Consider the following 24,972-nt stretch of genomic DNA (forward strand, 5'->3'; position numbering starts at 1 on the left):
GTGAGCAAATTAGTAGAATCAATCCTGAGAGATAAGATTAACTGTCACGTGGAAAGGCATAGACTAGTCACGGATGGTCAGCATGGATTTGTTAAAGGAAGGTCTTGCCTCACAAATTTGATTGAATTCTTTGAGGAAGTGACAAGAAGGGTTGATGAAGCTAGTGCAGTGGATGTTGTGTACGTGGATTTTAGCAAGGCATTTGACAAGGTCCCACATGGCAGATTGGTTAGGAAAGTAAAAGCTCATTTGACAAGGTCCCACATGGCAGATTGGTTAGAAAAGTAAAAGCCCATGGGATTCAAGGTAATGTAAACTGGATAAAAGGTTGGCTTTGTAACAGGAAACAAAGGGTAATGGTCGATAGATGCCCTTGCGAATGGAAAGTTGTCTCAAGTGGTGTTCCACAGGGCTCGGTGTTGGGACTCTTGCTGTTTGTGTTACATATTAATGATTTGGACATGAATGTGGGGGGCACGATTGGGAAATTTGCAGTTGACACAAAGATTGGCCGAGTAGTGGATAGTGTAGAGGATAGCCATAATCTCCAAAACGATATAGATGGGTTGGTGGAGTGGGCGGTAAAGTGGCAGATAGATTTTAACATAGAGAAGTGTGATGTCATACATTTAGGGAGATCAAACAGTTACAGGGATTACACAATAAATGGGAATAAACTAAGAGGGGTAGATGAAGTGAGAGATCTTGGTGTACAAGTACACAGGTCCCCGAAGGCAGCAGTTCAAATAGACAAGGTTGTAAAGAAGGCATATGGAATGCTCTCCTTCATTGGCAGAGGTATAGAATATAAAAGTAAGGGTATAATGTTGGAATTGTATAAAACACTGGTGAGGCCACAACTGGAGTATTGTGTGCAGTTCTAGTCACCACATTACAGGAAGGATGTAATAGCTCTGGAGAGAGTGCAGAGGAGGTTTACAAGCATGTTGCTAGGGTTAGAAAAGTGTAGCTACGAGGAGAGATTGCATAGGTTGGGGTTATTTTCCTTAGAACAAAGAAGGCTGAGAGGTGACTTGATTGAGGTGTACAAAAGTATGAGGGGAATAGATAGAGTGGACAAGATAAAATTGTTTCTCTTAGTGGAGAATTCTAGAACCAGGGGACATAGATTCAAGATAAGTGGCAGAAGGTGTAGTGGGGACATGAGGAAGAACATTTTTCCGCAGAGGGTAGTGGGTGTCTGGAACTCACTGCTGAAGTTGGTGATAGAGGCAGAAACTCTAAACTCTTAAAAAGTACCTGGATCTGCACCTAAAGTGCTGTAAGCTGCAGGGCTATGGGCAGGGTGCAGGAAGGTGGGATTAGAAAGGGCATCTGGGTGTCCTCAGGCTGGCATGGACAAGATGGGCCAAATGGCCACCTCCTGTGCTGTAACTTTTCTATGATTCTAAGGTCATTACTGTTTGTAGGTTATTCTAAATACAACAAAAGCAACCTGCATTTATAAAGCATCTTTAGCATAGTTCAACATCCTGAGGCACATCACAGGGGAGTAATCAGACAAAAAAAAATACCACCCAGCCAAAAAAAGGAAAGATTAAGATTGATGACTGAAATCTTGATCAAAAAAACTAGATTTTAGGAAGGGCCTTGGAGGAAGATAGAATTCCAGAGCTCAGGGCCTTGAAAGGTGAAGGCTCAATTGTCAAGAATGGAGTCAGGGATACACAAGCGGCCAGAGTTGGAAGAATGCTTATTTACAAGAGTTGTAGGAGGTTACAGAGATAGGCAGGGGTGAGACCATGATGATTTGAACACGAGGATAAGAATTTTAAAAATCAGGGTGTTAATAGTTAATTAAGGCTGCAATTATATTGCCATTTTTATATTGCAGTAATTGACAAGTGATCATAGCTGTGGATGCAAGTTCTTCTCCAAGATCCATTGTGAGAGGTCATCTTACGCCATTTGGGCTTGATATCGCATAGACTTGAACACTATTGTGATTCTTGAGCTAGCTTTTATATAGTGCTGAAGGGATCCCTGGTACATGTTAGGCACTTGTACAGTTTTTGTAAGGCTTTGTGCAAGTGGCATCCCAACTCTTATTCTCAGAACGTTTAAAATTTACCACCTGAGAGCAGAGTTCTACACACACAAATAAACAGCCCTTTTATAAGCACAAAGGTACTGGTTAACCAGCAACTTCAGTTGCATTATCCTGCATTGTATTTGCTTATCAAACAAATGTGTGCAACTTGATCTGCAATCAGTAGCTTATGCAGTCAGCAAAACCATGGTTAACTGCAATGGTTTCATGCAATCTGCCTGATCTCTAGGTTAGCTCATGTGAACTTGCTTAGATGCCTTAAGAGCTGTGGTTTGAATTTCACTGCAGTACTGATCTTTCTAATTTGTGTTCTATCTTTTTAGGGTCGTAGAGCAGTAAAGCATGGATCACTACACTCCTGTCAAGAAACAAAGTTAGAGGTTTTTGTAAGTAAGACCAAATGCTTGCTCTGTGCATTTAACAGCTGTGGTTGAAGATAACAGTTACGCCACTAGAAGTTACACAGTGAGGCATTATTAAAGCATTTAGCACTATTTCTCGATGGTCAGCTTTTATTATGTGAACAGTATGCATAAGGAATTGACAACTAATTTTGTCTCAGATTTTCTGGAGATTTCAGTGAAAACTGGATAATCTGGGTGATAATGACATTTTCCTTTTATAATGTTTAATCAGCCTCTTTTAAGTGTGAGTTATTTTTGCACTTTTTTTCTCTCACCATTTCTGTCCATGCCTCATAGTGATCTGTGTTTTTCCTCCTTCCCACCTACACCCACCTCAATCCTAATGACTATTCACAGAATGAAAGGATTCTTTTGCTTAAGTTACTGTAATTATAGTAATGTAGGAACATGGGACTTAGGAGTAGGCCATTTAGCCCTTCGAGCCTGCTGCCCCATTTGTTAAGATAATAGCTGATCTGAATGTGGTTTCAATTCCACTTTCCTGACTGCCTCCATAACCCTTGACTCGCTTGTCTATCAAAAATCTATCTAATTCAGCCTTAAATAAATTCAATGACCCAGCCTCTACTGCTTTCTGGGGAGGAGAATTCCACAGACTAGCGACCCTTTGAGTGAGAGAAAATATTTCTCCTCAACTCTGTCTTAAAAGGAAGACCCCTTATTCTTAAATTGTATCCTGTAGTTCTAGTCTTCCCTGTAACCACCTTACCATGTCCCCTCAGAATCTTATGCTTCCATAAGATCACCTCTTATTCTTCTAAACTCTAGTGGATCTAGGCCATACATCGAGGACTGAGTATCCACTATTCTACCGTTAACACAAATACAAACAATGGATTGTTTAAATGGGCATTTATCCAAATGTAAAGAATAATGTGAATTGTTGTCTTTTCTTTCAGAACATTACAAACAATGTATTCCAGTCACCTCTACGCGTTGAAATTCTTCACTCGTCTGTTGTATCCCATCAGACATTCGCTTTACGTCTTGTCTCATGGCTCAACCAAGTTATCAGTTACTCAGGCAAGTGCAAAGCTTGTTTTACTATTTTGAATGGGTATCTTAATCCATTTTACACTGTGTCTAATTAAGTAGAAGGCACCTGCAAGACATTAGCATAATTGAACTGTTGACGTTGTTTCCTCAATCATACATGCAAACCTCAAATGCACTTTGCCTCCATGTCTATGTCAAAGCTGCTCATGATAACAAAAATTCTGAAGACTGGGTATTATTTTGGTACCTTGATATGCATTGATAGGGACAAAGACTAGGCAGGGTCTTCCAAGTGCAACTGAATTCATGTATTAAAAAGTCTAAGTACAGTTTCCTTAGTTTTATATTGTATTGTCCTTAAGGACCTGTTTGTTTTCCCAGTGGCCCCATTGCACTGCTTGTGGGCGCTCAATAATTTAACTATAATCTTCAGGCCCCTGACCAACTCTGTGGCCTTTACTGCTGTGTGCCCAATTTATTTTGTATAAATTGTCAAATCCTAAACACATTTCTGTGTGATATGCAAACTTGTGCATGATGTTGTTAATGCCCTCACGCAACTCTTTTATAGTGAAGACTGGCACTGGTCCCAATGTAGAATCATGTGGGGCTCAGGTCATTCATTATACTATTGTGCATCTACTCCAGTTGATAAGTCCCTTATGCCTTTGAGCCTGTTAAATATTTAGCTGCCAATCCCAATTTTCCTTTTGATAGCTGTCCTGTGGCACTTTATCAAAGAATATAACACACGTTGGATTTCTGTCATTGATTAACTTGATCTCTTCCTCAAATAACTCAATGTGTTAGATAGATAAGACTTCTATTTTCTAAAGTTATGATTGGGTTTTCTAATAGTTGCTAAATTCATAAACTACATTCCTTATTATGCTTTCCCTTTTTTTCTATGGCTGATGTCAAGCTAACAGGTCTAATTCTGGGGACTGGTGTCTTGAGTTTCTTAAATTTTGAAACTGCATGAGTATTTCTTCATCCGTTGGAGCAGAGTTGTATAACTTAGAGTCACATAAAACATTGCCAATTTCACTCTTAATTCATGACGTGTCATAATTCTTGGTTAGAGCAGAACTGTGTTGTTAAACGTAAATTTGAGTTTGAGTGGATGTGAATTGTTTTTCCTTCTTTTGTGCAGCTAGCTTACGTCAGATTTTCTGTGAGGTGGTGCTTAACCAAGAATCAGACTCTGATCAGCCTTGCTTGATCAGCAAATTAATGTTGGCTGATGCCAAACTCTGGAAAGGTGAGTAAATTTAGTGCTCCGCCAATTGTGTCAGTAACTAGTCCAGTTCCAGGCAAAGGAGGCCCACAACTGTGTTTTTCCGGAGGTTTTCCTACCTTCCAAAGGATTTTTTGTTTCTCATTTAAAAATCTGAATCAGGTAACTTTTTTTGTTTTTGAGGCACAATAATCAGAAAATGATTAGTGTCTTTTTAACACAGGTTAGTTTCCAATAATGGGTTCCAGTGTTTCTCGAGTCATCGAGTTATCATTTAAAGGCCCTACACTACTATTGTGTGAGATGGTTCCTGCCGCATAATTGTTTATTAATCCAGCCCTATTAACTTGACGTCTCTCAAATGCTGTTTGAAAGTAGTCTTTTCGTATTTAATTTTTGGTATTTTGTTATTGCACATTTCATTTGGAGCGAAAAATCATTGCAATCCAATTGCGCAGCAATATTGTATCCATGGTAACCAGAAGTGATTTTCCCCCACTATCCTACTGATGTATTTTTAATTTTAAGAACTCATAAACTAACTTTCAAAGGGAATTGGGCTTATGCTTGAAAATGAAAATATTGCAGGGCTATGAGGAAAGAGCACAAGAGTGGGACTAATTGGATATCTCTTTCAAAGAGCCAGCACAAGCACAATGGACCAAAAATCTTTCTATGCTTTGATTCTGAGCTTAAAGTTTGACCTGCGGGAAAATTAAGTCCCTGCCAGTGCTTTGTTGCCATTCCTTGTGGAAATTTTATGGGTAGCATTCTCTTCGTTGTATCAAGCCCACCTACTCAAGGAGATTTTAGGGGAGGTAACCTAAAGCTTGGTTAAAGAGGTGAGTTTTGAGGAGGGAAGTGGAGAGGCAGCAAGGTACAAGAGGGAATCCTAGAGTGCAGAATTTAGCCAGCAGGAGGAACAATTGGAAAGGAAGGAGGAATGCATTAGAGGAATGAGGGTCTGGAAGTACAAAGTTAAATTGTCTTTTTAAAGATATTTTGCTTTTTAACTGACCTCTGTGTAATCTGGATTTGAACAAAAGGGCTTCGGACTATCTAAACCTTAATGTATTTTTATTCACTCATGAGTTGTGGGTGGCACTGGCTGGACCAGCATTGATTGCCCATCCATAATTTCCCTAGAGTAGGTGGTAGTGAGCTGCCTTCTTGAACCACTGCAGACCATGTGGTGGCAATGCTGTTAAGAGGGAAGCACCAGAATTCTGACCTAGTGACTGTGAAGGAACAATAAAATAGTCCCCAATAAGGATGGTGTGTGGCTTGAGGGAAACTTGCAGTTGGTGGTGTTCCCATGCGCCTACTGTTCTTGTCCCTATAGGTGATAGAGGTCACGCATTTGAAAGGTGCTATTGCACAATGTTCAGCACCATTTGCAACTCCTCAGATACTGACGCAGTCCATGTCCAAAGGCAGCAAGACCTGGTCAATATTCCATTGACCTGGTCAATGTCGGTGCAGACTCGATGGGCCGAAGGGCCTCATCTGCACTGAGATTCTGTGTTGCAGTGCATCATATATATGTTTACTGCCACTGTACGCTGATGGAGATGGTGATTGTTAAAGGTGGTAGATGGGGTGCTGACCTAGCAGGCAGCTTTGCCCTGGGTTGTGTCAAGCTTCCTCAGTGTAGTTGGAGCATGCTTATCCAAGTATAGTGCTGTCAGGGACGGAGTTCCAGGATTTTGATCCAGTGACAGTGAAGGAATGGCGGTATATTTCCAAGTAGGGATGGTGTGTGACTTGGAGGGGAACTTGCAGGTGGTGGTGTTCCCATGCATCTGCTACCCTTGTCCTTCTAGATGGTATTGGCCATGGGTTTGGAAGGTGCGATCTAAGGAGCCTTGGCGAATTGCTCCAGTGCATCTTATAGATGGTACACACTGCTGCTACTGCGCCTCAGTGGTGGAGGCAGTAAATGTTTGTGTTTGGGGTGCAAAGCAAGTTGCCTGCTTTGTCCTGGATGGTGTCGAGCTTCTTGTGTCATTGGAGCTGCACTCATCCAGGCAAGTGGAGAGTATTCTATACCTCCTACTCAAAATCCACAAACAGGACTGTCCTGGCAGACCGATCGTGTCAGCCTGCTCCTGCCCCACGGAACTCATTTCTCGTTATCTTGACTCCCTTCTCTCTCCCCTTGTCCAGTGCCTTCCCACCTACATCCGTGACTCCTCTGACCCCTTACGTCACATCAGCAATTTCTAGTTCCCTGGCCCCAACTGCCTTCTCTTCACCATGGACGTCCAATCCCTCTACACCTCCATCCCCCACCAGGATGGTCTGAGGGCCCTTAGCTTCTTCCTTGAACAGAGGCCCGAACAATCCCCATCCACCACTACTCTCCTCCATCTGGCTGAACCTGTTCTCACGCTGAACAATTTCTCCTTCAACTCCTCTCACTTCCTCCAAATAAAAGGTGTGGCTGTGGGTACCCGCATGGGCCCCAGCTATGCCTGTCTCTTTATGAGGTATGCGGAACATTCCTTGTTCCAGTCCTACTCCGGCCCCCTCCCACAACTCTTTCTCCAGTACATCGATGATTACTTCGGTGCTGCTTCAAGCTCTCGTCGGGTCCTGGAAAAATTTATTAATTTTGCTTCCAATCTCCACCCCTCTATCATTTTCACATGGTCCATCTCTGACACTTCCCTTCCTTGACCTCTCTGTCTCAATCTCTGGTGATAGACTGTCCACCAATATCCATTACAAGCCTACCGACTCCCACAGCTACCTCGACTACAGCTCCTCACACTCCGCTTCCTGTAAGGACTCCATCGCATTCTCTGTTCCTTCACCACTGTCGCATCTGTTCTGATGATGCTACCTTCAAAAACAGTTCCTCTGACATGTCCTCCTTCTTCCTTAACTGAGGATTTCCACCCACGGTCGTTGACAGGGCCCTCAACCGTATCCGGCCCATCTCCCATGCTTCCGCCCTCATGCCTTCTCCTCCCTCCCAGAAACATGATAGGGTCCCCCTTGTCCTCACTTACCACCCCACCAGCCTCTGCATTCAAAGGATCATCCTCCGCCATTTCCGCCAACTCCAGCATGATGCCGCCACCAAACACATCTTCCCTTCACCCCCCCCCCGGCGGCATTCCGTATGGATCGTTCCCTCCGGGACACCCTGGTCCATTCCTCCATCACCCCCTACTCCTCAGCCCCCACCTACGGCATCGCCCCATGCATACGCAAAAGATGCAATACCTGCCCCTTCACTTCCCCTCTCCTCACCGTCCAAGGGCCCAAACACTCCTTTCAAGTGAAGCAGCATTTCACTTGCATTTCCCCCAACTTAGTCTACTGCATTCGTTGCTCCCAATGCGGTCTCCTCTATATTGGAGAGACCAAACGCAAACTGGGTGATCGCTTTGCAGAACACCTGTGGCCTGTCTGCAAGAATGACCCAAACCTCCCTGTCGCTTGCCATTTTAACACTCCACCCTGCTCTCTTGCCCACATGTCTGTCCTTGGCTTGCTGCATTGTTTCAGTGAAGCTCAACGCAAACTGGAGGAACAGCACCTCACCTTCCAACTAGGGACTTTACAGCCTTCCAGACTGAATATTGAATTCAACAACTTTAGATCTTGAACTCCCTCCTCCATCTCCACCCCCTTTCCGTTTCTTCCCCCTCCCTTTTTTTTTTCCAATAATTTATATAGATTTTTCTTTTCCCTCCTATTTCCATTATTTTTAAATCTATACCTTTTATGCTCTGTTAGTCTTATTTCACCCCACCCCCACTAGAGCTGTACCTTGTGTGTCCTGCCATCCATTCTTAATTAGCACATTCTTTTAGATAATATCACCACCTTCAACACCTCTTTGTTCTTTTGTTCTTTTGTCTGTGACATCTTTTGATTATCTGCTCCTATCACTGCTTGCTTGTCCCTACAACCCCACCCCTCTTACCTTAAACCAGCTTATATTTCACCCCTCTCCTAATTTTACTCAGTTCTTTTGAAGGGTCATGAGGACTCAAAACGTCAACTTTTTTCTTCTCCACCGATGCTGCCAGACCTGCTGGGTTTTTCCAGGTAATTCTGTTTTTGTTTTAGTATTGTATCACAATCCTGACTTGTGCTTTGTAGACAGTGGACAGGCTTTGGGGAATCGGGAGGTGAGTTACTCGCACAGGATTCTTCACCTCTGACCTGTTTTTGTAGTCACAGTATTTATATGGCTAGTCTGGTTCAGTTTCTAGTTAATATTAGCCCCCCCAAGGATGTAGATAGTAGGGTATTTGGTGATGGTAAGGCCATTGAATGTCAAGGGGCGTTGTTTACATTCTCTCTTGTTGGAAATGGTCATTGCCTGGCATTTGTGTGGCAAGAATGTTACTTGTCAGCCCAAGCCTGGAATATTGACCAGGTCTTGCTGTCTTTGAACATGGACTGCGTCAGTATCTGATGAGTTGCAAATGGTGCTGAACATTGTGCAATCACAAGCGAACATCCCCACCTCTGACCTTATGATGGAAGGAAGGTCATTGATGAAGCAGCTGAAGATGGTTGGGCCTAGGACGCTTTGTAAAGGCACTAAATATGAAATGCGCTTTCCATTTTCTTCATGACTTTATTACATGATTCTTAATGCTGCTGTGGTCAGAATCCTATGTGGGAATTCAGACCAACCCTTTATCTTGATGTTCTGACATATGCCACTCATTCAGTAGTTGGTTTACCACACAACTGTAAATCATATTGTGGCCATTCAGCCCATGACTACAAGTGTGGATTTGTATTTGGTAGGTGCAAGATGTCATTGTTGACACTACTACAGATTGCACAAGTATAAAAATATGAAGTGTCTTAACGCTATGGACTTAACCAAGGAACAATCAGAATAAATATGCATTCATTTTTTAATGCAGGAGCACGCAAAGTCTTCCATGAACTAATAGTGTGCAGTTTGCTGATGGAAACCGAATACAAGAGGCTCTTTGCTATTGAATTTGTCACTGTAAGTGCTTATATTGTCCTGGTTACAGCCCAGCAGTGATTAAGATTTGGAAGCAGACCTTCCTTCCTTCCCAAGAGCCCTGAGTTGGAAAGTGATTTTCTAGAGTATAGGTTAGAGACAAAAAATTAAATGTTAAATGGAGAGGATTAAAATGCAAAATTTGGTCACTGAGAGAAATCAACAGTAAAAATAAACACACTGTTTTAGGCAAATTAATTGTGGGAAATCCTTGGTGCAAGGCATCAAATTTGAAATTGTCATTAAAATCATTCAGGGGTTCAATAGGGTAGACATAAGGTGTTTCCACTTGTAGGGGAGTGCAAAGCTAGGGGCTGTAAATATAAGATAGCCACTGATAAATCGAATGAGGGATTCAGGAGAAACTTCTTTCCTTGGCAATTGATGACAATATGAAATTTGCTACCACAGGGATTAGTTGAAACGAATAACATAGATACGTTTAAAGCACATGACAGAGAAAAGAATAGAATATGCTGATAGGTAGGAGAATTCAGAACAAGGACATATAACCTTAAAATTAGAACTAGGTTGTTCATGGATAATATCAGTAAGCAAATCATACAAAGGATAGGGGAAATCTGAAACATTTTCCACCAAAAAGCTGACGAGGCTGGGTTTCAGTTGAAAATGTCAAAACCAAGATTGATAGATTTTTGTTATGTCAGGTTATTAAGGGTTATGGAACCAAGGTGTATTTGGAGTAGATGATGAGTAATGATCTAATTGAAGACGTAATGGCTTGAGGAGCTGAATGACCTGTTCCTATAAGGTTAGATGATTTAGAGAAATCTTGCATGGAACAGAGATTTGTTGGGCCTAATGACTTATACTTTGTAATGTAATTATAGATTTTTAAACTTAGTGCATTAGCCACTGAAGTTTTCTACAGTGTGGTTGAAAGGGAATGATTATCTTTGTTCCCAATAGCATTACAAGCAACTGCAGCTTGAGTTTGTGGAGGACGATCATGATCGCAACGTTTCTGTGACTGCACAGTCTGTTCAAATATTCACCGTTCCAACACTGGTAAGTTGAACGAGTACAATACAGTTCTGAAGAATGGATGGAAAGTACCACATTAATTCCATTAATTATGTTTGCAATGAAGACCATGTGATGACTGGACTGTTGATTGAACAGACTGATAATCAATGATACTATGTTAAATTTTCTGGCTTAATCTGAAAGAATGAGGCATTTGTAACAAGCTAGATGACACAAACAAAAATAAATGAGTTTGATTCAATAGTCATTTCAGAGATATGGTTGCACGGTGAGCAAGGCTAGGAATTGAATACTCCAGGATATTTGTCGTTTCAGAAAGTCAGACAAAATGGAAAAGTGTTGGGACGTGGATAGCCTGATGATAAAGGATGACACAAGGACATTGAGGAAGAGCCTTGGCTCAAAAGATCAGGAAGTAGAATCAGTATGGATGGAGATGAAAAATAACAAGGGTGGGAAACATTCGTGGGAGTGGTTGCTAGGCCCTTTAATGGTGGCTATGCTGTTGGATAGAGCATTAAATAAAAAGAGCTTTTTACAAAGGCAATGCAATAATTGTGGGGGAGCTTTAACCTTCACACAGACTGTACAAATCAAATTGGCAATAGTAGATTGAAAGATGAGTTCATGGAATGCATTCAAGACATTTTCTAAGAGCAATATGTTGTGGAACTGACCAGGGAAAAGGCTACTTCATATCTTGTCCTGGGTAATGAGAGAGCGTTAATTAGTAATCTCATAGTAAGGGATCTTCTGGTGAAGAGTGATCATAATATGATAGAATCTCATTATCTTTGAGAGCAATGTGGTTAAATCTGAAACTAGGGTACTAAATTTGTTTTATAAAGCTAATTATGTGGGTATGAGGGTGGTGTTGGCCAAGGTAGATTGGGAAATCAGTTTATAAGGTATGACGTTTCATAAGCAGTAGTGAATATTTAAATAAATATTTCATAATTCTCAACAAATCTGCATTGAGAAATGAAATCTTCACGTGGAAAAGCAATCCATCCATGGCTAATTAAAGAGGTTAAGGATAGCATTAGTTTAAAAGGAGGGGCTTATTGTATTGTCGAGAAGAGTAGTAAGCCTGAGGATTGGGAGAACTTTAAACCAGCAAAGCAGGTCCAAAAATTTGATAGTGGGAGAGTAAACTAGCAAGTAATATAAAAATTGATGTCAAGAACTTCGACAGATGTTAGAGAAGATGCTGGTGTAGTGGTAATATCACCGGACAAGTAATCCAGAGGCCCAGTCTAATGCTCTGGGGAAATGGGTTCAAATCCCACCACAGCAGCTGGTGGAATTTAAATTCAATTAATAAATATGGAATATAAAGCTAGCCTCAGGAGTGGTTCATGAAACTTCATTGTCATTTAAAAACCCATCTGGTTCACAAATGCCCTTTAGGGGAGGAAATCTGCCACCCTTAACCTGGTTTGTGCTACATGTAACTCCAGACCCACAGCATTGTGATTGACTCTCAACTGCCCCCAGTTCAAGGGTAATTGGGGATGGGCAACAAATGCTGGCTTTGCCAGTGAAGCTCTCACCCCATGAAAGAATAAATTTTTAAAAAAGAGTATAAATTTTGTCCCTGAGAGGCTCCGAAGGGGAAAGTGATAATGCAAGAGTAAGGAAAAGGCAAAGACAAACAAATATTTTGCCTGTCTTCACAGTAGAGGACATAAAAAACAAACCAGAAGTGGTGGGAAACCAAGGATCTAACGAGATTGAGGAACTTAAAGTAATTAATGTTGGTAAAGAAAAAAAAACTAGAAAAATTAATGGGGTTAAAAGCTGACAGCTCCTGGATCTGATGACCCACATCCTCGGGTTCTAAAATAGATGGCTACAGAGATAGTGAATGTACTGGTTGTGATCTTCCAAAATTTCATAGATTCTGGAATGATCCCAAGGGATTGGAAGGTTGTAAATGTAACACTGCTATTCAGGGAAGAAGGGAAAGAAAACCAGGAACAGTGGGCAAGTTACCTTAACATCGGCCATTGGGAAAATGCTAGAATCTATTATTAAAGATGTAATGGGGGATTTAGAAAATCATAATATTAAGCAGAGACAGCAGAGTTTTAGAAAAGGGAAATTGTGTTTGACAGATCTATTAGATTTTTTGAGAATGGGCCTAACAGGTAAATTAAAGGGGAACCTGTAAATGTTGTATGTTTGGATTTTCATAAGGCATTCAATAATGTGTCACACGAAACCTTTATGCACAAGATCAAGGCTCATGGGATGGGATAATATATTAGCCTAGATGGAGGATTGGTTAAAGGACAGAAAGCAGAGTGGAGGTAAAAATAGGCCATTTTCAGGTTAGCTAGCTGCGACTGGTCAGGTGCTGCAAGGATCAGTGTTGGAACCTCAGGTGTTTACGTTCTATATCAATGAGTTAGATGAATGGGCCAAGTTGGCTAATGGTACAAAACTAGGTGAAAATAAGCTGTTGAGTCTGCTAAAGAATATAGTGAAGTAAATGGGCAGGAAAGTGGAAGATGGAATATAATGTGGGGAAATTGGGGTTATTCATTTTGGTAGGAAGAATAGCAAAACAGAATATTTTTTAAGTGGTAATAAACAAGTCAGTGTTGGCGTTCAGAAGGATTTTGATGTCTTTGTATGCAAAACACAAAGTTAGCATGCAGGTACAGCAAGCAATTAGTAAGGCAAAGTTACATGGTATTTATTGCAAGGGACTTAGAATACAAGAATAAGGAAGTCTTACTGCAATTATACGGGGCTTTGGTGAGACCACACCTGTACTGTGAACAGTTTGCCTCCATACCTAAGGAAGGTTATACTTGCCTATATAGGGCGCAACAAAGGTTTGCTGGATTGATGCCTGGGATGAGAAATTTGCCCTATTTGGAATGCTTGAGAAGAGTGGGCCCAAATCGCTACCATTTAAAAGAATGAGAAGTGACCTGATTAAAAAATATAAGATTCTGAGAGGATTTAACATGGTAGATGCTGAAAGGATGTTTCTCTTGGGTGGGAAGTTCAACATTAGAGGGCACTGTCTAAGGATAAGGGGTTGGCCCCAGAGAACTGAGATGAGAAGAAATTTAATTCTAATAGTTGGGAATCTTTGGAATTCTCTACAACAAGATGCCCTGGATGCTTAATTATTGAGTATAATCAAGGCTGAGATTGATAGGTTGGAGGGGGAAGTGGATTTGAGGTTGAAGAACAGCCATGATCTTTTTGATTGTCAGAGAAGTCTTGACCTACTCCTCTTATTTGTTATGTTCTTAAACCCTTTGGTTTCTCCCTAGCTCTATGTGCATCATCCAAGGTGAAAAATGTAACAACGTAAAGGTTCTGATTTAATTTTTTTTCTGGTCTCCACTTGAATGAATGTTAACAGTAAGTTTTTAATTTTTGTCAGGCTCGTCATCTGATTGAAGAACACGATGCTCTCAAAATCATTATCGAAACCATAATCGAGCTGTTGTCTGAACACATGGATAACGGCAAGCTTCATTTTCAGAGTTACTCCCAGGATAAATTGTTCAGGAAACAAATGGTCTTGTATGACCTTAAGTAAGTGTGTCTTCAGACTCCAGATTGGGCACCTTTCTTTTGTGATGGATTGGGTGCCAGTGTACTTTCAAGTTGTCGTTTATTTCTTGACATGTTGAAAGCCTGATTTTTTTTACAAGGTTTGCTGGCGATCAGATAATATTTAGGACCATTGTATATATGTAACAAAAGTCGCATAGCAAAGTGGCAGCTTCTCATTTCCAATCTGTGCTTTGTAGACAAGTTTTTCTTGTTAACTCCTTGCTGCATAGGAGTCTTCGTAAAGATTATTCCCTCCAAGCGTGCAAATATAATTCTTTAATTCATTTAAGTGGTGTATTTCATTTTTATGACTGGGAACTGTGTACAATGTTCTGGAAGTGCATTGGTAGTTGTGCTCGACTCTGTAGCCATTTTGATCACACAGCTGCTCTCAAAAATTCTAGTGTAATGAAGAAATTGTTGTATTTTGCTCCTTTGTTTAACTGAGTTGTATTCTGTTGCTGTTTTATTCGCTGCATTTTGTGAAGGATCTGGATTTAATGAAGTTGAGAAATTATAATGCTTAAACAAAACATATATTATCTATTTAAACAAATCAGTTAAATCCTGAGTTACAATAACATAGGAGCAGGAATAGGCCATTTGGCCCTTCCAACTTCATCTTCCACTCAATAAGATCATGACTGATCATCTACCTCAACTTCTTCCTGCACTATATCCATATAATTTGATTCCTTTGGTAACCAAGTATCTGTCGATCTCTGTCTTGAACATCTTGAATGAGTGAGCATTCACTGAGGTAGAGAATTCAAAAGATCCACAACCTGTGACTGAAGAAATTTCTCCTCGTCTCAGTCCTAAGTGGAAGACCTCTTATTGTGAGATGGCATATGTTCTAGATTTCCCAGCCAGGGGAGGCATCCTTCCAGAATTTATCCTATCTAGCCCCTTAAGAATTTTTGCATTTCAATGTGATAATCATTCTAGAGAATATAGGGAATATCGTAGTCTATTCAATTTGCCCTTATAGGACACTCCCCTCATTCCAGGAATCATTTTAGTGAACATTTGTTGCTTTTCTCTAAGATAAGTTTGTCCTTCCTTAAGTAAAGGGAACAAAACTCTACACAGTCCTCCAGTTGTAGCCTCACCAAGACCCTAAATAATTGCATTAAGAATTCTTTACTCTTGTATTACAATCTCTTCGCAAATATTAACATATCATTTATTTACCTATTTGCTTGCTGTGCCTGCATATGTGAAAACATCCAGGCCCCAGTTTCCCACTCTTTTGAAAAAAATATTCTGCTTCTCTGTTGACCTGCCATTGTGGATAACTTCACATTTGTCCACATTGTAGTCCATCTGCCATACTGCCTACTCACCCAACATGTCTGTATCCCTCTGCAGCCTTTTTGTATCCTCCTCACTATTTACTTTGCTACCTAACTAGTTTTATCAGCAAACTTGGATACATTGCACCGTTATCCCTGATTTACACCATTAATTTAGATTGTAAATAGTTGAGGCCAAGCACTGATTCTTGCTATATCTCACTAATTACTTGCCTGGATTACTGCAGCTTCAACAACACTAGAGAAGCTTGACACCATCCAGGATAAAGCAGCCTGCTTGATTGGCACCCCTTCCACAAACATTCACTCTCCACCACTGATGAACATTGGCACCAGTGTGGACCATCTACAAGATGCACTGCAGAAACTCGCCAAGGCTCCTTGGGCAGCACCTTCCAAACCCATGACCGCTATCATCTAGAAGGACAAAGGCGGGAGATACATGGGAACACCACTACCTGCAAGTTCCCATCCAAGCCGTTCACCATCCTGACTTGGAACTATATCACGGATCCTTCACTGTTGCTGGGTCAAAATCCTGGAACTCCATCCCTAACATCACTGTGGATGTACCTACACCACAAGGACTGTGGCGGTTCAAGAAGGCAGCTCACCACTACCTTTTCAAGGGCAATAGGGATGGGCAATAAATGCTGGTCTAGCCAGTGAAGTCCACACCCCATAAATGAATTTTAAAAATTACAGCCTGCCAACCAAAAATATCTTGTTTATTCATAATCTGCTTACTGTCTGTTAACAAATCCTCAGTCCACGCTAATACATTACCTCCAGTCCCAAGAACCGTAATTTTGTGTAATAATCTATTGTGTGACACCTTTTGAAAGTCCAAATACATTACATCCACTGGTTCTACTTGTCTAACCTGTTATTTACAATCTCAAAAACTCTTAATAGATTTGTCAAACATGATTTATTTTTGGGGACTATCAACATTGATTTGTTAATCAAATTATAATTATCCAAGAGCCCTGTTACCACATACAAATGTTTTAGTTTAATCCCCTGATGGTTCTGATGTCAGGTTATCAACCTGAAATATCAGGATAATTTACATCTAAAAAACTGGGGGGTATAGGTCAGTGCGCTGAACTTGCCCACTTCTGGTTTTATTGGAGGCAGGACAATGGGTGGGCAGCCAATTCACTCTCAAGAGGCGGGCCAGTCTTTTGAAACCCTTTTAAGGAGGCTATGTGCTTTCATTGCATCAAGGTTTGTATTTTATTTACTGTTCTTTGTTTCCCTGACCTCAAAATCTCAAGAGATGAGAAGAGCTGGATTTTTAAGGTAAGTGCCCTTTCAGAGGCCAGAGGAAAACCCAGGAAATTTACCTATAAATTTCATCCCTGCTCCCAATTATCTTAGCTACACCTGAAATGCAGCCTTTACTGGAGCATACTTTGCCTGACAGGCGGCCAAGCCTGTTAGTCAGATTAGCTTTCCGGCATGGAACCCAGATAAAAACCTCACAGGTCATGGAGTTAAAAACTTTCACGTTTCCCAACCATAACTCTTACCCCTTGCTTCAAAAATACACCCCATTAACTATCAGGGCTGTTAACCCTGTTTCTCTCTCCATGGGTGCTACCTGACCCACTTGAGTATTTCTAACATTTTGTGCTTTTATTTTATTAGTGGAGTTCACTATGAACCTTGAGACAGGTTTATATTGGTGGAAGGCTCAGTGCAAGTAGATTACCTCTGGACACCTTGCTTAGTCTGGTTACCTGATACACTTTAAAAACAAAAACAAAAAATCCAGTAGGTTTTTTAATTGATAACCCAAATCAACTGTCATTTTAATATCTTATCCACTCCTTACTAAAAGTTACCAAGTTGGGCATAGTTCTTCTCTGATCAGTTGCATTGTTGGAGATTCAGTCATTCAGTTCTGTTTAACTATGATCTCTCAGGTGGTTAAGAATTTGTTTAAAGGTAAAAACACTATGTTGATGAAGAAAAGTTGTTCTTGTGGCCTGGCAAATATTTATCCATTGACCAACATATAAAAATGCATTATTCGTTTTATTATTAGTTGTGGTGTCTGCAAAAGCGACTGCTTTCACTTTCATTGCAAAAGTGCATTCCAAAGTAGTTAATTGTATATGAAGTTGCTTTGCGATATGGGATAGGGTGCTATATAAAAGCAAGTTCTTCCTTTGACCAACTTTAAACTCTGAGGGAATGACTTATTGTTAATCATCTTAGTGAAGTGCTTTTGGGATATTAGATCAGAAGTTGCAAGCTCCATGGATAGGATAGAACATTACAGTGATATCCAGGTCCTAAAAGCAGTGCAAAATGAGATTGCTCATGTCACGTGGAAATTTGAGGAATGAATGAACAAACTGGGACTTTTCAGCCTCAAAAAAAACTTTTGAAAGGCCTCTTTATGAAATGAAAATGTGATAGAGATGGTAACAAGAAAATTATTTTCAGATCAACCAGGGCTTTAAGACAGATGCCAGGAAGTATTACCTTTACCAAATTATGATCAACAGCTTAATTGGGTCGCAGGGCTTGGTAGGTAAGATCAAGATACTGAACTCCACTAAGAAATGTATGGCCAATGTATCGATATGGTGGTTGTTCTGTTAGCCATGGCTCTTTGGTAAAACTCTCACCTCTACGTCAGAAGTCCTACTCTAGAGCACAAGATCCATGCAGACACTTCAGTGCAGTAGTGCACTGCTGCATTGTCAGAGGTGCTGTTGTTCAGCTGAAACATAAAACTGAGACCTGTTTTCCCCCTCAAGTGGATGTAAAAGATCCCACTGCACCATTTCAAAGTTCTCCTTCGTGTCCTGGCCAATATTTATCCATCAGTGAATGTCACAGGCAGATTATCTGGTCATAACAATGCTGTTTGTACTGTGACCAAATTGGCAGTTGCATTTCCTAAATTAAAATGGTGGCAGCACTTCAAGAAGTGCTTAATTGGTTGGAAAGCATTTTGTGATGTACTGAGGTCATGAAGGATGCTACAGAAAATCAAGTTGTTGTTTTTCTTTTTCTAAGAAAGGGTTTACGATTTTATGATTCTGCTGGTCTGCCTATCCAGTACCTTACCTGAGAGTCTCTTCATGTGCAAGAAATCGAGCTCAACCATGTCCCTTTCCTGACATTTCCAACATTTACTGTCCATGGTGTTGCTAGCTTATTTTTTTCTCCCCAGTTCAAACACATGCCAGATGTAGCATGTCTCCACTTTCGTTGCTCAACCGGGAATAGCTAAGTCCAGTTGCAACTCGGCATTACAGCATTTGGAAGCAAGCCACTATCTAACCTCAGTTGGAAACCAAGGGATTGGTTAGAGACAAACAAAGATGCTCAGCGGCTAATTATGAAATTATTCTCTTCAAGATTATCAAGGTGCTTGATAGGATAGATGCAGAGAAGATGCACTTCTGGAGGATCTTAAACTAGGGGTCATTAGCGAGAGTCACTAATAAATCCAGTGAAGAATTCAGCCGAGACTCCTTTGAAGCTGGGATCTTTGTAGTCCTTGTGGTCAGTCATAACGTACAGTGTTTACCCACTGAGTTACCAATAGAATCTTGCTATTTTTTCTTGTGTGCTTGTTAGATTGTCATTTCTGGAGAGTGAAGTATATTTTTGTTTTGGATTTGTGTATTGGTATCAGGCAGTTTCAGATTAGGCGTGGGCAACAAATTTAGAAACATGGAAATTGTTAGGCAGTAAAGGCCAAGGTCCCAACCAGTTTACATTCTGTCACCCTACCATTTAGAGTAAATTTTCTTTTGATTTGCTCATGCTTATTGCTACCATGAAAACAACACTAGAGTGAACTTGTTCCATTCCTGCAGGTATCATGGGCTTTAGAATGAGATTGCCTATTTGTGGTGATTTATGGATAGTTTTAATTGTAAGCTCTGGTGCAGTAGTGAGAGAGTTTGGGCAGCTTAAATTTTGGGGAGGGGGCAGGTTCTACCCATCAGTTTGAACTGGATTCCAATCCAGTTTCTTGAGGTGCAAGGCTAATCCACCAGTCAGTGCCCAATATCACTTGTATAGTTTAAAAAATATATTCTAAAGATCAGCATAGCTTCAAGATGGGTCAAAACAATTCATTTGGTGGCTGCAATTACTTTGCAGGCCTATCAATGACTTTCACTGCAGCATGGCAGAATGTGGCTTTGCACAAGTAATTTCTCCAGCTCAAGGGGTAAATCATTGACTTGGTCAATTCAAGTTTGCTGCCACATTGATAGGTTGAGGTGAATAGCATTGATGTATTTAAGAGGAAACTAAATATACAGATGAGAGAGAATTGAATGGAAGGTTTTACTGATGGAATGAAATGAAGAAGAGTGGGAGGAGTCTCAGGTGGAACATAAAATCTACCACGAACAAGTTGGCTGAAAGACTTGTGTCTGTGCTCTACATTCTCAAATAATGCTATGTTTTAAAGTTAGATGTACTTTGTTGTTCCCTCCTTATTTAGCATAGTTTCTCCACAGTAGTGCAATTTTTCTTCTTTTTCTCCCCTCTTCTTTGCAGATATGTTTTGATCAGCAAACCACCTCTGTGGACAGATAGACAGAGAGAACATTTCCTCGAAGGTTTTAAAGCTTTTCTGAGGCTTTTAAAATCTATGCAGGTAACTAACAGTAAAACTTCAGTTGCACTGTTCTTAATGTTGCAGATTTATGAAGTTATTAATGGTACTGAGAGGAAGTGCTTTTAATGTGAACAATTCCCACTAAATAATTTATCAAGGCTAGTGGGTAGATGTGGGATATTTTGTATTCCCGTTACAAGGAATTTTCTTTCTGTGCTAATAGTCTGTCAAAGCTGCAAGAACTTGATTAGCTGGGAATGCAGTTAATTATTTTGGGACAAGTTAGTGGGACTTAAATTTCTCATTCTTGTTGCCGAATCTCCCCATGACCTCGTCCCTCCTTACTTCTGTAACCTTCTACAGCCCTTTGAGATTTCTGTTATCCTCCAATTTTTGCCCCTTTGAATCTCTGATTTTAATTGCTCTACCTTTGGTGGACGTGCCTCCAGCTGCCTAGGCTCTAGACTTTGGAATTCCTTCTCTACCTCTTTCTCCTCCTTTTAAGATGTTCCTTAAAACCTACCTCACCTGTCCTAATATTATGTAGTGTCAAATTTTGTTCAAGATTGCTCCTGTGGAGTGCCTTAGGATGTTTATTATGATGACCATCTATGTGCAATATAATGCAAGTTATTATTTTTGAAGGGTGGAAGAGAGAATATGGGTATGGATGTTGGGTTCTCATCCCAGTTGTGGATGCAATCTTGACACTATTAAAAACTCAGAATTGTCCTAGCCCCAGAAACATTTATAGATAATTGCCCACATATTAACTTTCCACATTTTTTTTTCCAAAAGATATTTCTGATATAACTGAAACTGATGTGACAGAACAAAATGCTTTTGTTGGCGTACTATCACAATCCCTCCCAATGGTCTGGGTTTAGTTTTCCTTCTGTTCTTTTTCTTATCTGTTTCTCAGTAAGATTTTGACTTCTGCTGAGATTGCCCTTGCTTGAGTACTGGCAGCCCTCTGGTATATTACTCAAAGATTTTCTTGTGAGGCTGCATAATGTGCCTTGGCAAGCTATCATGAGGTTCAAGGGTAGAATTGGGACCATAAGATTCCTGTTGATACATTTTTTGGAAATAACTCTCGGACTGCACTATTGGTTCTTAAGGGTAGTAAAACATTTTCTCCCATTTGCAGCTTGGTACAAAAAGGGTTTGCACACTAACTGATCTTTATTTATGAAGACTCGAATATCCTAGTAAGAACCTTTGAATGTTTATTGTGACCAATGTGATTCAAGATTAGGAATGGACAGATTACCATTTTTAACTGTTAGTAAAACGTGCCAATTTGTTCTGCTTGGCGATTCTGTTGATTTAGTATAGATGCAATTTGTTGAAGAGATTTTTCTTTTGGAAGCAACTTTAAATAGTTCATTTAATGCATTGTTTGCAGAACATGGAGCCAGTGAACCGGCAGATTGGGCAACATCTTGAGATTGAGCCTGAATGGGAGCCAGCGTTCACTATTCAGATGCTCCTAAAATGTGTCCTGTCCATGGTTCAGGAATGGTGTGCATCTGATGTAAGTATTGAGAATTATTACTTTTAGTAGGTCTACTTTGCAGCTTACTATGTGGTCCTATGGCACAGCCACTGAAAGAAAAAGATATATATTGCTGAGCAAAGAGCCATGCTGTGGAAGCTTTTCATTTTGTACTCATCAGGACAGAAGCAAGAATGTCAGTTTTCCAAGGGAACAGCAGTTTATGCTGCATAAAAAAAGGGTGCTGATTGGTTGGCAAGTTGACTCTGGTTGAGGTGTTGCCATGGAGAAAGTGTCAGGGAACTGTTGTCCCCCATGCTTTTGTTTAATTTAAAAAAGGTGCAAAGCCTGCAAATGTTTACTTTTATATTCGTTCATGGGATGGTGGCATCACTGGCTAGGCCAGCATTTATTGCCTATCCCTAATTGCCCTTGAGGCCATTTCAGAGGGCATTTAAGAGTCAACCACATTGCTGTGGGTCTGAAGTCACATGAAAGTCAAACCAGGTAAGGATGGCAGATTTCCTTCCCTAAAGGGCATTAGTGAACCCATGTTCCTTTGTCCTGCAGAGGACAGGTCCCTGCGTATGATTATATGTAGCTTCTAACATATGTAAGTGAACCACATTGCAAGCCCCACATACTTAGACTTAGTTCCGCCAGTCCCAAGCAGGACTATGGGCAGCGAGATTCCGCCATTGTTCCTGGTCCATTACAATCTCTTGCCCTAGCCCAGGTGGTGTTCTGCTCTTAAAGGCCCTCCATAAATGTACTTTGCCAGGTCCTCTTTGGGAGACCCCATCATCATCTTCCATCTGGTAGTACCCATTCTACTGTCACTCTGGCAGGGCATAAGTTGTTTCCTTTTGTGGGTGAGTCCATAATTAAGGGGCACTTTTAAAATTAGGGGACTCTTAAGGCAGATGAGATGAGAGTTTTTTTCCTTTGTGCGACTTTGGAATTCTCTGCCTTAGAAGGTGGTGGAGGTGGGGTCATTGAATATTTTTAAAGCAGAGTTAGATTCTTGTTAGGCAAGGGAATCAAAGGTTATCAGGGTTAGATGGGAACGTGGAAATCAAAACAAGATGATCAGCCATGACCTTATTGAATGGCGGAGTGAGCTCAAGGGGCCGAATGATCTCCTGTTCCTATTTCTTATGTTCTAAGTTCGTAAGTCCATGAAGTGAAATACTTGTCCCGACAACCTTAGTCGTCTCTCTGTCACCGATGTCCCGGAGGGGCCTCTGGTCAGCACTTTGGTGATGCTGTCTCTCCATGTGATGCCCAGGATCTAATGTAAGCAGCACTGGTGAAAGCACTGAGCCTTTGTGAGCCCAACTGATAATCTTAAATTGGTTGTTAGTGTAATTCCTAGCACACTCAGGATTGTTCAGCAAGGCATGCCCAATCACAGAATCAAATCTAATGTTAGACATTATGTTGAGTTTTTGCAAGCACTGGCTTGTTGAGTGCGGTCAGCCTTCTACTTGTTACGAACAGCTGAAGAGACCTGTTGTTTGATACCATACGCCAGTCATTGCAACCTACGGCCTACATACCTGGCATCACTCTGCCACTGATATTCAAATATCACATTGCTCATTTATGTAGAAGGCAGAATGTCTTTTGGTTTGAAGGCAGCATCCTGATTGTGGAAAATATAGTCATGTCACTGCTGAAGAGTAGCAACAGCTAGATTCACCTATTGCTCAAATTTTTGAGATACCTTACCCTTTGAGTGTAATTTGAGGTATGCTGGGTACTTTTCAGCTCCAAAACTGGGAGTCTTAGGCCCATTTGTGAGTGTGCACGATACACAGCGAGCAGTGGTCTGAGTGGATCATATCAAAGTTCCTTTGGCTGTTGCAATAAGCCGAGTACACGAACACAGGCCTTGGGAATGTATGTGCACAAATCTTTGAAAGTGTCAGGACAAATTGATCCTTGGCTTTAAATATAGACAAATAGAGTACATAAAGAAGTTATGCAAAACCTATATAAAACATTGATTAGGCCTCAGCTGGAGTATTGTTTTCCATTCCAGGCACCGCACTTTAGGAAACATATCTGGGCTTTGGGGAGGATTCAGAGGAGGTTGCTAGAATGGTACCAGGGATGAGGAGTTTCTGTAATGTGGAGAGACTGGAGAAGCTTGAATTTTCTCTTTGGAGCAGGGAGATTGAGGAGATTTGATAGAGGAACTCAAAATTTTGAGGGGTTTTGATAGAGTTGGTAGGGAGGACCTGTTCCCAGTGGTAGGTGAGTCGATAATCAGAAGACAGAGGTTTAACCAGATATGACAATGAAACTTTTTTTTTACACAGTGAATTGTGATCTGGAATGTACTGGCTGAAAGGCTAGTGGAAGCAGATTCAGCAGTAACATTCAAAAGAGAATTAGATAAATTCTTGAAGGAAAAACAAATAGGGCTATGAGGAGAGAGCAGAGGAGTGGGATTCATTGGCACAACCCTACCAAAGAGCTGTTAAAGGCATATAATGAGCCAAATGGTCATGCCTGTGCTGTGTCTTGCAATGATAGCAAATAATTTCTCGAACCTTATTTTGGTACAAAATGTTAACAAACTTTGACACATTATTAGACCACTTTATTTGCTTTAGATAATGATACTGGCTTTACATTTCCCAGGAATAATACTCAAAATAGAAGTGGAAACTTTAATTGCAGTGCTCAGATTGCACCTGAACTCTCAAATTTTCCCATGTTTCCATCATTACAAAGCTCTCCTGGCCCTTTTCTCCCAAAACACTGATTTCAAAGTCCTCAAATCCTGTTGTTAAAACACTCCACGGTCTGGACCCACTTTATCTTCTCACGTATGTCACAGGCTATTCTCAATTTGCTGCATAGCTTTCCTTCAGAAGCCTTTCTACATAAAGTCCACCTGCTTGACAGTTGTTAAGGACAGGGGAGAGATGTAGGATAATTTTCTCCTCTTCCTACCTCTCAACAAGGTGTATTTTTTTGGAGTTTTTAACCCCTTAAGTACTGAGACTCAAAAAAAAAAGGCACAGGACAGGCTTCCTTGTAAGCTTAAATCATAAGAAAAGATAAATGTTTATTTATTACAATACCCAAAATGTAAATGTGACCAACATCTGCTCATCCACACAAGATCCATGTGCGCACAGAAGAAAAAATACAACATGCATTTAGATCATTAGAGGGTCAAAAGTATCACTTCTGTTATCAGTCCTCAACTTGGTAACTAAA

General features: G+C 40.7%; 1 protein-coding gene across 4 annotated transcripts in view; it reads left to right on the forward strand.

Moving 5' to 3' along the window:
* Positions 1–24,972, forward strand: part of ubr1 (ubiquitin protein ligase E3 component n-recognin 1) — a 197,207-nt gene that overhangs the window by 36,070 nt on the left and 136,165 nt on the right. For all 4 annotated transcript variants that reach the window (XM_041214122.1, XM_041214124.1, XM_041214126.1 and 1 more), the window contains 8 exons: positions 2,395–2,457; positions 3,396–3,519; positions 4,646–4,753; positions 9,628–9,716; positions 10,665–10,763; positions 14,149–14,303; positions 20,180–20,279; positions 21,649–21,777. In XM_041214122.1, coding sequence (XP_041070056.1) covers positions 2,395–2,457; positions 3,396–3,519; positions 4,646–4,753; positions 9,628–9,716; positions 10,665–10,763; positions 14,149–14,303; positions 20,180–20,279; positions 21,649–21,777 — 867 coding nt within the window. The remainder of the gene's footprint in view (positions 1–2,394; positions 2,458–3,395; positions 3,520–4,645; positions 4,754–9,627; positions 9,717–10,664; positions 10,764–14,148; positions 14,304–20,179; positions 20,280–21,648; positions 21,778–24,972) is intronic.

The sequence above is a fragment of the Carcharodon carcharias genome, chromosome 20 (genome assembly GCF_017639515.1).
Source record: "Carcharodon carcharias isolate sCarCar2 chromosome 20, sCarCar2.pri, whole genome shotgun sequence".
Lineage (NCBI taxonomy): Eukaryota > Metazoa > Chordata > Chondrichthyes > Lamniformes > Lamnidae > Carcharodon > Carcharodon carcharias.